This window comes from Podarcis melisellensis (genome assembly GCF_964234715.1).
Source record: "Podarcis melisellensis genome assembly, contig: HAP1_SCAFFOLD_190, whole genome shotgun sequence".
Taxonomy (NCBI): Eukaryota; Metazoa; Chordata; class Lepidosauria; order Squamata; family Lacertidae; genus Podarcis; species Podarcis melisellensis.
In genome coordinates this window covers 139,788-150,536 of record NW_028113016.1, presented here as the reverse complement: position 1 = coordinate 150,536, position 10,749 = coordinate 139,788, and the positions used below count along the sequence as shown (strand labels likewise).

Genomic DNA, 10,749 nt, shown 5'->3' with positions numbered 1-10,749 from the left:
GGAGGGAGGGGCAACCCCCCCAATCATTCTAAAAAATTCTGTAACATCGGCAAAGGATTAAAAGAGATGAAGGGGGGGGTGTCCCCTTCCTGCCCCGGAGGGCTTTTTCCCAGGTGGGGGGGGTCCTCCTTCCCTGCCGCCTCCGGGGATCGAACCCGGGACTTTCTCAGGAGAGAAACAGGAAAACGGAGCTGGTTTGGGAGGAGGAGAATTTGTGTCTTCTGTGAGGGAGGGGCCACTCCTTCCTGCCCCCCCCCGTCAGTGAGCTCCGCTTCCTAGAGAGGCAGGGAGGTTTAGAGGGGGAGGGGAGGGGCCTGATCCACCTTCCCGGAAGAGGAGCAGCTCTGCGGAGGAGGAGGAGGAGGAGGAGGGAAAAGAGGTGCGAAATATATCTATATCATCGGAAGGGGGGGGAGAAGGAGGCGCTTTTCCTCCCCCTGAATCTGCAAACAGGGCAGCTGGGAAGGGGGGGCAGGATTTGGGGCGGGGGGTGAAAGGAAAATGGGGGACTCCTCCCCCTCCCCCTCCCTTCTGGGGATCCGGCGAGCGGGGGAGGGGCTGGTTTAGGAGAAAGGAGCCCCTCCCCCCGAGGGGGCGCCTCCTTGGAGACCCCCAGCCCTTTGTCTTGCGGGGAAGGAAATGGGAATAGCAGAGCGAGCAAGAGAGGGGGGAGAGGAGATGCTCAGCCGCCCCCACCGGGAAGGAAATGGGAGGCCCCCCCAGGGCTGGGACTTGAACCCAGGCCCCAGTTCTGGCTTCCCCCTGGCAGGAATCCCTGGGGCGCCGCGATCCTAGGCTTGGTGGGTCCCCTTTGGGGGGAGAGTGGGGAGTCCATGGAAGGGTTAATGGGGGCGAGAGAGGCCTGGATGGAGGACCCCCCCCCCGTCTCCCTCCTGGGATGGGGAGAGATTTGGCAGGAAGGCTGAGCCGGCCAGGGGGGCCTCTGGGGAAAGGGGACCCTGGGGGGGGTGGAGGAAAAAAGGGAAGCATCCCTGGGGAGGGATCGAAGCCATCTTGGAGAAAGAGAGAGGGCCTGGGGGGCCGCCTGCCTTGACTTCTCCCTCCTGCCCAGGAATCTGCCAGGACTCCAGGGAGAGATCCCTGAGCAGGAGCCCCGATCCAGCCACCCTCTCCTCCCCTGAAGCTCAGTCCTTGCCCTGCCTCAGGTCCCAGATCAGGAGCTGCAGGGGGCGATGGGGGCTGTTAGAGCGAGTCCAACCATGGGGGGAAAGAGGAAAGGGAGGAAGGCCCCTTTATTATTCCCCCCCCCCCTTTGAGGCTTCTCTCTGGGCAACTCCAGTCTCCCCCACATGCCTGTGTTTCTGTGCAGAAGCATCTAAAGGGCTCCCCCCCCCCCCAGAGACACCTGGGCCCAACTCCTTCTCACCTGGTTTCCATTATTCCCACTATATCAGATCTCTTAAATCTGTGGGTTTAAGGGATGGGGAATATTGTTATGGAAAAGGGTGGGTTCCCGTGTTCCCCCCTCAAGAGCCTGCATTATTATTATTAGTACAGTGGTACCTCGGGTTACATACGCTTCAGGTTACAGACTCCGCTAACCCAGGATGAGAACAGAAATTGTGGTCCAGCGGCGCGGCAGCAGCAGGAGGCCCCATTATGTTAAGAACACTTTCTTAACCACCGGAACGAATTGAGTACTTAACCCGAGGTACCACTGTACTGCAGTTTCAGTTATTGTTTTATTTATTTATTTATTTATTTATTTATTTAATCTATTAGTTGCTTTCTCTTGCCCAGGGCAGCCCAAAGTGACTTACAACCAGTTGTTGTTGTTGTTGTTGTTATGTTCCACGGTGACGCTCCAAGGCCTTCTTTGTCGTGTTTCCTGTATTTTGGGGAAAGAGAAAAGGCTGTTCTCAGGGACTGCTCCACCATGAGGGAAACTGAGGCAGCCCCCTCAGGCAGGAGATGCAGGGAGGGGCAAGGAGGGGACAGAGCTGAGTCCCATTTGGCCAGCCCTGATTTAACCCTCTATCCTCTCATCCAGTGGAAGGTGCTGTCCCATTGCCAGTGTCCCAGACACAATGCAGCCACCTTGGGAAGTCAGTGGTGCAGGATGATTTGGGAATGTGTACAGTTGGTTGGACTTCATCAGGAAGATGTTGGAGATCACGGAGGAAGGAGGAAATGAAATACAGATACAGTGGTGCCTCGCAAGACGAAATTAATCCGTTCCGTGAGGCTCTTCGTATAGCAGTTTTTTCGTCTTGCGAAGCAAGCCCATTGACAGCTTAGCGAATTAGCGGCTTGGGGAAAGGGGGGGGGAAGGGGGGAAAACCCGCAGGAACTCGCAAAACATTTCGTCTTGCGAAGCAAGCCCATAGGGAAATTTGTTTTGCGAAGCGCCTCCAAAACGGAAAACCTTTCGTCTAGCGGGTTTTCCATCTTGCGAGGCGTTTGTCTTGCGGGGCACCACTGTATTCAGCGTTTTCAGGGGAGGGGGAAGAAGGGGAAAGTTTGTCCCACCAGGTAAGACCCCCATCCTCCCTGGCCATGGGCCATCCTTGCTTGGGCAGGTGGTACTTTGAGTCCAACCACATCTGGAGGGCCAGAGGTGCCTCAATTCAGTATAGACGGTTCCTCTAGGGCTCAGTGTTACTTGGGAGTTGGTGAAATTCGATCTTAAGGGTTCTTGAGACATTTCTGAGGGATTGTGATCCAGACCCTAACACTATAAAGCCAAGGTGTCCCCACTGAGCAGTTTATCAACCCTGCTGGCCGCTGGGGAAGACCTTCTGAAGGAAATGGTTTGCCCCTAAAGTTAATTCCTTCCTTTCTCCGCTGCTGCCGCCCACACTAAAGGAATGTCTGGATGAAATCCCAGGGATGCTTGGCTCCTATTACAAAGAGATCTAGTTGATATTCTAGAAAAAAGTGTGGCTAAGACTGAGTCACAATCGTGGCTGAGAAATACAGCCAGGGAATATGAAACTGATTTGAAGATAGGTTTCTTCTTTACACGTTGTTGTTGTTGTTATTATTATTATTATTATTATTATTATTATTATATTACATTCAGGAGGACACACCACGGGTTTCATCTTCTTTCTATTCTTTCCCACAATTAGTGTTATTCACCTTTAATACTCACCTTTTTCAGTGTCACACATATTTTTATCTTGTGATCTTCAGATGAAAAACAATATACAAATTTAATAAATAATTCCCAGTTGGAGCAGAGCTAGAATATCCAGAAGCCCTAGGCCACCCACGGCAAAGGAGGAAGAACAGTGAGAGAGGCCTGGACACGGAATCTCCACTAAAGATAAGCCAGTGTCAGGAGGCAGGTGCGAGACCTGGCGGCATATAATTATTATAAATCATAATTGGGGTGGGTGTCTCAATCTGGCCTTCCCAGCGGTCAGGCTCCAGCTGCTTTCCTTCTGCATCTCCAGCTCTCTGCATTCCATAATGCAAGACTGAGAGATGGAGGTCCAACCCCAAGAACATTCTCCAACTGAGCACTCCTTCAACCGACCACAAGCACCAAGCCCTGTCACTAGACTTATATATGGGTCTCCCAAAATGGTCACTATGCACCTCCTGAGGCCAAAGGGACTGTGCAGGTGATTAATAAAGATCTAGAGGTCGAAGGGGACAGAATGTGGCCCAAGGGGTGGAGGATTACAGTGCAGAGGATGAAGAACTTCATGATGAATTTAGGATCCTGATTAATATTGGCCAGGTTCATGGAACATAGAGCAGCTCCCTTTCCTGTGAGAAACCACTTTTTATAAAACGTAAACCCCACTGTATTCTGAGATAATGCTGCTTCATTAATGCTTGATTAAGGGTTAGGAAAGGCTGATGATGCTTGACCATTATTTAACATTATTTCATCTGTCTTTCCTAAAAATTTGGAACATATGGAGGACAGGAAAGAATGTACGAGACGTCAAAATAAGAGCAGGTGCTAATTGATGTGTGTAATATTCCTTTGTTCTCTTCCTAGGTTTCCTTTCCCCCCGCTCCTCCCTGTTGAAAGAAGACAATGGAGAAGGCAGTCAAAATTCTGGAGGGCCATGTCCAATGGGAATAACGAAGAAACCATATAAATTCATGGAATGTGAAAAGAGAGAGGAGAAACAATTTGAAAGTATGGAGTGTGGGAAGAGCTTCACTGACAGTGGAACACTTGGAAAACATCAACGGACTCACACTGGAGAGAAACCATTTAAATGCATGGAGTGTGGAAAAAGCTTTGGTTGGAGTTCAAACCTTCGTATACATAAACACACTCACACAGGGGAGAAACCATATAAATGTAAGGAGTGTGGAAAGAGCTTCAGACAGATTGGACACCTTAGAAACCATCAACGAACCCACACAGGGGAAAAACCTTATAAATGTATGGAGTGTGGAAAGAGCTTCACTGATAGTGGATCATTTAGAAAACATCAACAGACACACACGGGTGAGAAACCATTCAAATGCATGGAATGTGTAAAGAGCTTCAGTCAGAGTAGATACCTTAGAATCCATCAACGGATTCACACAGGGGAGAAACCATTTAAATGTTTGGAGTGTGGAAAGAGCTTCACTGATAGTGGAACATTTAGAAGACATCAACGGACTCACACAGGGGAGAAACCATTTGAATGTATGCTGTGTGATAAGAGCTTCACTGTTAGTAGAACACTTCAAATCCATCATCGAACTCACACAGGGGAAAAACCATATAAATGTATGGATTGTGGAAAGAGATTCAGTCACAGTGAATCACTAAGAAAACATCAACGGACTCACACAGGAGAGAAACCATTTAAATGCATGGAGTGTGGAAAGAGCTTTATTGATGGTACAGCACTTAGTATCCATCATCAAACTCACACAGGGGAAAAACCATTTGAATGTATGGATTGTGGAAAAAGCTTCACTTGTAGAGGAACACTTAGACTCCATCAACGGACTCACACAGGGGAAAAACCATTTGAATGTATGGAATGTGGAAAGAGCCTTATTGATGGTACAGCACTTAGAATCCATCAACGGACTCACACAGGGGAGAAACCATTTGAATGTATGGAATGTGGAAAGAGCTTCACTTCTAATGTAGCAGTAAGAAGACATCAATGGACTCACTCAAGGGAAAAACCATTAAAATGCATGGAATGTGGAAAGAGTTTTATTGAGAGTAGAGACCTGAGAAGCCATTATCGAACTCACACTGGGGAGAAACCATTTAAATGCACCGAGTGCGGAAAGAGCTTCAATCGCAGTGGAACACTTAGAAAACATAAATGGACTCACACAGGGGAGAAACCATTTAAATGCATGGAATGTGGAAAGAGCTTTAGTGATGGTACAGCACTTAGTAACCATCATCAAACTCACACAGGGGAAAAACCATTTGAATGTATGATATGTGGAAAAAGCTTCACTTGTAGTGGAACACTTAGAATCCATCAACGGACTCACACAGGGGAAAAACCATTTGAATGTATGGAATGTGGAAAGAGCTTTATTGATGGTACAGCACTTAGAATCCATCAACGGACTCACACAGGGGAAAAACCATTTAAATGTAAGGAGTGTGGAAAGGGCTTCACCAATGCTGGAAATGTTAGAAGACATCAACGGACTCACACAGGAAAAATCATTTAAATGTATGGAGAGTTGAAAGAGTTTCTTTCAGAGTGGAACCCTAATTTCACACACAGGAAACTTAAGACGACATCAACGGACTCACTCGGGGACAAACAAATAAATGTATGGAGTGTGGAAAGAGCGTCAATAGAAGTGGAAACCTTAGCAAACACCAGCGAACTCAAAAAGGGAAAACCACTTACGTATATGGAGCGTACATAGAGCTTCAGTCCTGATGTTCTTAGAAACCACCAATGGACTTGCACGGAGGAAAAGCTTTAAGAGTTGAAACCCTACAATCCACAAACTGAAAAATCTTAAATGGTTTGAATGGAAGGGGTGTGGGAAGTGTTTGAATTGCTTTATATTTAGATAATTTTATTAATACTGTGGTACCTCGGGTTACATACGCTTCAGGTTACAGACTCTGCTAACCCAGAAATAGTGCTTCAGGTTAAGAACTTTGCTTCAGCATGAGAACAGAAACGGTGCTCCGGTGGCGGAGCAGCCGCAGGAGGCCCCATTAGCTAAAGTGGTGCTTCAGGTTAAGAACTGTTTCAGGTTAAGAACGGACCTCCGCAACAAATTAAGTACTTAACCTGAGGCACCACTGTATATAATTTTATTTACAAATTGTGTTCAAAAATGGAAGCATTCACTTCTGGGTTCTTGGCGTTTGAAAGCCCCAAACGTTCAACTTCCGAAGCGTTCTACAACCGAGATTCCACTGAGAATCCAGCAATAGTGTGTCGTCCAACGATATCCATTCTTTTAACCAACACAAAGAGGCTGCCTCGTAGTAGAAAATCTAGCAGTGCGAAGCCACTTCTATTTTTAGTATCTATCAAAACTTTATACTTTATTCTTGGTGTTTCCCCCCTGCCAGAGTAATCATTAAATATCTCTTTGCCATTTGTTAAAGAAGCTTGTATTATTTATTATTGGTATCATTTAGAATAAAAACAGTATCTTAGGTAAAACATTTCTCTTTATGGTTGAAATCCTTCGTCAAAGTGATAGCTTCATCCTGCCCCATATTTCCAAATGTTTTTAACATCTTTTGATACTTTAACGTAATTGGAATATGTTGTAATTCAGTGTTTTTCAAATAAACCCTTATTTAGTCTCCATCTATACAATGAATTCTTTTCTTTCTTTTTTTTATAATATTTTTATTGGTTTTTACCCATATCGAAGACAATACAATACAAAACAAAAGACAAACAAGAAAAACATACAACAATAATTTGACTTCCCCACACCTTCCCTTCGCTACATCCTTATTTTACCATTTTTTCGAGCAACTCATCAGTCCATTTTTAATCAAGTCCCTTTTAAGTTTACTTAAAGTTTAAGATTTACAGCTGTAATTCTTTGTTTCCTACCCCTTGACATCTTATCAGTCCACAATTTTACAATAATTTTTAAGATATGTTTTGAATTTCCTCCAGTCCTCTTCCACTGTCTCTTTCCTCTGGTCACGGATTCTGCCGGTCATCTCTGCCAATCCCATATATTCCGTCACCTTCGACTGCCATTCTTCCAGAGTAGGTAATTATTGCATCTTCCAATACTTTGCCAACAGGATTCTTGCTGCTGTGGTTGCGTACATAAAAAATGTCTTATCCTTCTTTGGTACCAATTGGCCGACCATGCCCAAGAGAAAAGCCTCCGGTTTCTTTACAAATGTCCACTTAAGGACTTTCTTAATTTCATTATAGATCATTTCCCAGTAGGCCTTAATCTTTGGGCAGGTCCACCAAAGATGATAAAAAGTACCTTCAGCCTCATTACATTTCCAGCATTTGTTATTGGGCAAATGGTAGATCTTTGCAAGTTTGACTGGGGTCATGTACCACCTATAGATCATTTTCATTATATTCTCTTTCAGGGCATTACATGCCGTAAATTTAACACCGGTGGTCCATAACTGTTCCCAGTCAAACATAATATCATGACCAATGTCCTGTGCCCATTTAATCATAGCTGATTTCACCGTTTCGTCCTGTGTATTCCATTTCAGCAGCAAATTATACATTTTAGATAGATTCTTGGTATTGGGTTCTAACAATTCTGTTTCTAACTTTGACCTCTCCTTCTGAAAACCAAGTTTCCTGTCCTGCTTAAACATCTCATTTATCTGACGGTAGTGTAACCAATCTCGAACTTTATGCTTTAGCTTCTCAAAACTTTGTAGCCTCAGTTTTTCACCATCATATTCTAAAATTTCACAATACTTAGGCCAATTAGAGTCCATGTTAATTTTTTTCACTGCTTTCGCTTCCATTGGTGACAACCACCTAGGGGTTTTACTTTCCAGTAGGTCCTTATATCTATTCCAAACATTGTACAGTGCTTTCCTGACAATATGGTTTTTAAAACTTTTATAGACCTTTACCTTGTCATACCACAGATATGCATGCCAACCAAAGCTATTATCGTATCCTTCCAGATCAAGGATGTCTGTGTCTTCAAGAAGTAGCCATTGCTTCAACCAGCAAAATGCTGCTGATTCATAGTAAAGTCTTAAGTCGGGCAGGGCGAAGCCCCCTCTATCTTTTGCATCAGTTAAAATCTTAAATTTTATTCTGGGTTTTTTGCCCTGCCAGACAAATTTAGATATATCTTTCTGCCACTTCTTGAAGCAGTCCATTTTGTCTAGAATCTGCAACGTCTGAAATAGAAACAACATTCTTGGCAAAACATTCATCTTAATAACAGCAATTCGGCCTAACAAGGAAAGTTTCAGCCTCGACCATATATCTAGATCCTTTTTAACTTCTGTCCAACTTTTTTCATAGTTATCTTTAAATAGATTCACGTTTTTAGATGTTAGATTTACCCCCAGGTACTTAACCTTTTTTGCTATTTCCAACCCAGTTTCACTTTGAAACCTATCTTTCTCCTCTTTTGTTAGATTTTTTTCCAGCACCTTTGTTTTCTGTTTATTTAGTTTAAATCCTGCGACCTGGCCAAATATCTCCATTAATTCCAAAACTCTTTTGGCACTAGCTTCTGGCTGTTGTAAAGTTAACACTAAATCATCTGCAAATGCCCTTAACTTATATTGTTTAGATCCGACCTGAATTCCTTTTACCAGCTGGTCCTTTCTAATCATATTTAATAAAACCTCCAGAACAGATATAAAAAGTAACGGGGATATAGGACATCCCTGTCGTGTGCCTTTCTCTATTGGTATTTCATCCATTACCACATTGTTCACAATTAGTTTAGCTCTTTGTTCAGAATATATTGCACCTATACCGTTTTCAAACCCTTGGCCTACCCCCATCCCATGGAGATTCTTCTTCATAAATTTCCAAGAAATGTTGTCGAAGGCCTTCTCCGCGTCCACAAATATTAAGACTGCCTTTCTGTTAATGTCCACCTCCAACATCTCCAAAATGTCTATAATGTTCCTCACATTATCTGACATGTGGCTCCCTGGGAGAAAGCCTGTTTGGTTCTTATGAATCTCCTCCACCAGAACTCTTTTAAACCTTTTCGCCAGAACGTCTGCAAAAATTTTGTAATCCACATTCAAAAGTGATATAGGGCGGTAGTTCTTAACTTGATGTTTCTCAGTTTCTGTCTTCGGTATAAGTGAGATGAATGCTTCTCTCCACGATTCAGGCGCCTTTTCCCCCTCTAATATCTGGTTGCATACTTCCTTCAATGGCTGTATTAGCCATTCTTTAAGATCTTTGTAATATTTCGCAGTCAAACCGTCTGGTCCTGGTGATTTCCCCAGTTTCATATTCTGAATGGCACCCTCTATTTCTTGTTCTGTAATTTTTTCATTCAAAATCCTTTTATTTTTTTCTGAAATCTTTGATAATCCATGTTTTTTAACAAATTCCTCTATTTCTTGTTCATTTGTAGGCCCTTGTGCATACAGCTTTTTGAAAAAGCTTTGAAAACAATTGCTTATTTCATTTGGTTTGTTAATAATTTTCCCATCTATTTCCAGGGATGTAACAGTATTTAGCTTTTGCCTCTTTTTCAGTTGCCATGACAACAGTTTCCCACATTTATCTGCCGATTCAAATGTCTTTTGTCTCATTTGCTTTATCTTCCATTCTATTTCTTGATTCATCAGTTCCATATATTGCGTCTGATGGTATTTTATTTGCCTTAAGATCTCATGAGACTTCGGTTTGGATCTCAATTTCTTTTCTCCTTCTTTTATCTGGTTCAGAGTCTTTTCCTTCCTCTCATTTTGTTTCTTCCTCTTTATAGAATTTTGCTGAATTAGGAATCCGCGCATCACGGCCTTACTTGCGTCCCATACTATTCTTTTTTCCACCTCCGTTCTCAGATTTATTTCAAAATAATCCTTCAATATTTTCTGGGCCTTTTGGTGAATTTCCTCATCTCTGAATAGGGTGTCATTCATTCTCCATCTGAAGGTTCCAGCCGTTGTTAATTTCATTTCCATCTTGACTGCATTGTGGTCGGAGCAAGTTTTTGTGCAGATTTCTGTTTTTTTCACTCTTGGTGCCAGATTGCTAGAAATCCAAATTTGATCAATTCTAGTCCAGGTCATCTTTGCTTCCGAGAAAAAGGTTCCCTCTCTTTCCAGAGGGTTCCTAGTTCTCCAGATGTCGATCAAGTCCATGGTGTCAGTCAGTTCAAAAAAGGTCTTTGGTAGTCTCCCGTCCTTGGATATTACTTGTCTTTGTGCCTTGTCCATATTTGTGGAGACAACTCCGTTGAAATCTCCCATCATAATAATTTTAAAGTCCATAAAGTCCATTAAAGTCTCATGCAACTTCTTGAAAAAGTCTGCCTTCCCCTCATTAGGTGCATAAACTCCAACGATTAAGATCTTTTCTCCTTGAATTTGGATTTCTACTGCCAGGTATCTTCCTTCCTCATCTTTAAAGATCATTTTTGGTTCCCATTTTTCCTTAGCATAGATCACCACCCCTCTTTTCTTAACTTTATCTGAGGAAACAAATTCCTGTCCTAATCTCTTGTTTATCAAAAGTTTCCTGTATATCCTGGCAATGTGAGTTTCTTGCAAACAGATTATGTCTAATTGTTCTTTCTTCAATATATGAAAAACTTGATCTCTTTTTCGGGGATGGTTCAGACCATTACAGTTCCAACTCAGAAGTTGCAGGGACATTTTTGTTA

The 10,749-nt window shown here is 43.3% G+C and overlaps 3 protein-coding genes across 3 annotated transcripts in view; all 3 read left to right on the top strand.

Moving 5' to 3' along the window:
* The first annotated feature begins 360 nt into the window (after nt 1-360).
* On the top strand, nt 361-6,725 carry LOC309362412 (uncharacterized protein). Its single transcript, XM_081931755.1, has 2 exons — nt 361-379; nt 3,977-6,725. The coding sequence occupies exon 2, from the start codon at nt 4,054-4,056 to the stop codon at nt 5,626-5,628; it is 1,575 nt and encodes a 524-aa protein (XP_081787881.1). The 5' UTR covers nt 361-379; nt 3,977-4,053; the 3' UTR covers nt 5,629-6,725.
* The window catches only part of LOC309362413 (uncharacterized protein), a 107,178-nt gene continuing 97,413 nt past the window's right edge, over nt 985-10,749 (top strand). The window contains exon 1 of the mRNA XM_081931758.1: nt 985-1,672. The gene's annotated coding sequence lies outside the window, so the exon portion shown is untranslated. The remainder of the gene's footprint in view (nt 1,673-10,749) is intronic.
* LOC309362418 (uncharacterized protein) overlaps nt 3,550-10,749 on the top strand; it is a gene marked incomplete at both ends in the record, with an annotated part of 27,381 nt that continues 20,181 nt past the window's right edge. Inside the window, one exon of the mRNA XM_081931764.1 lies at nt 3,550-3,590. Coding sequence (XP_081787890.1) covers nt 3,550-3,590 — 41 coding nt within the window. The remainder of the gene's footprint in view (nt 3,591-10,749) is intronic.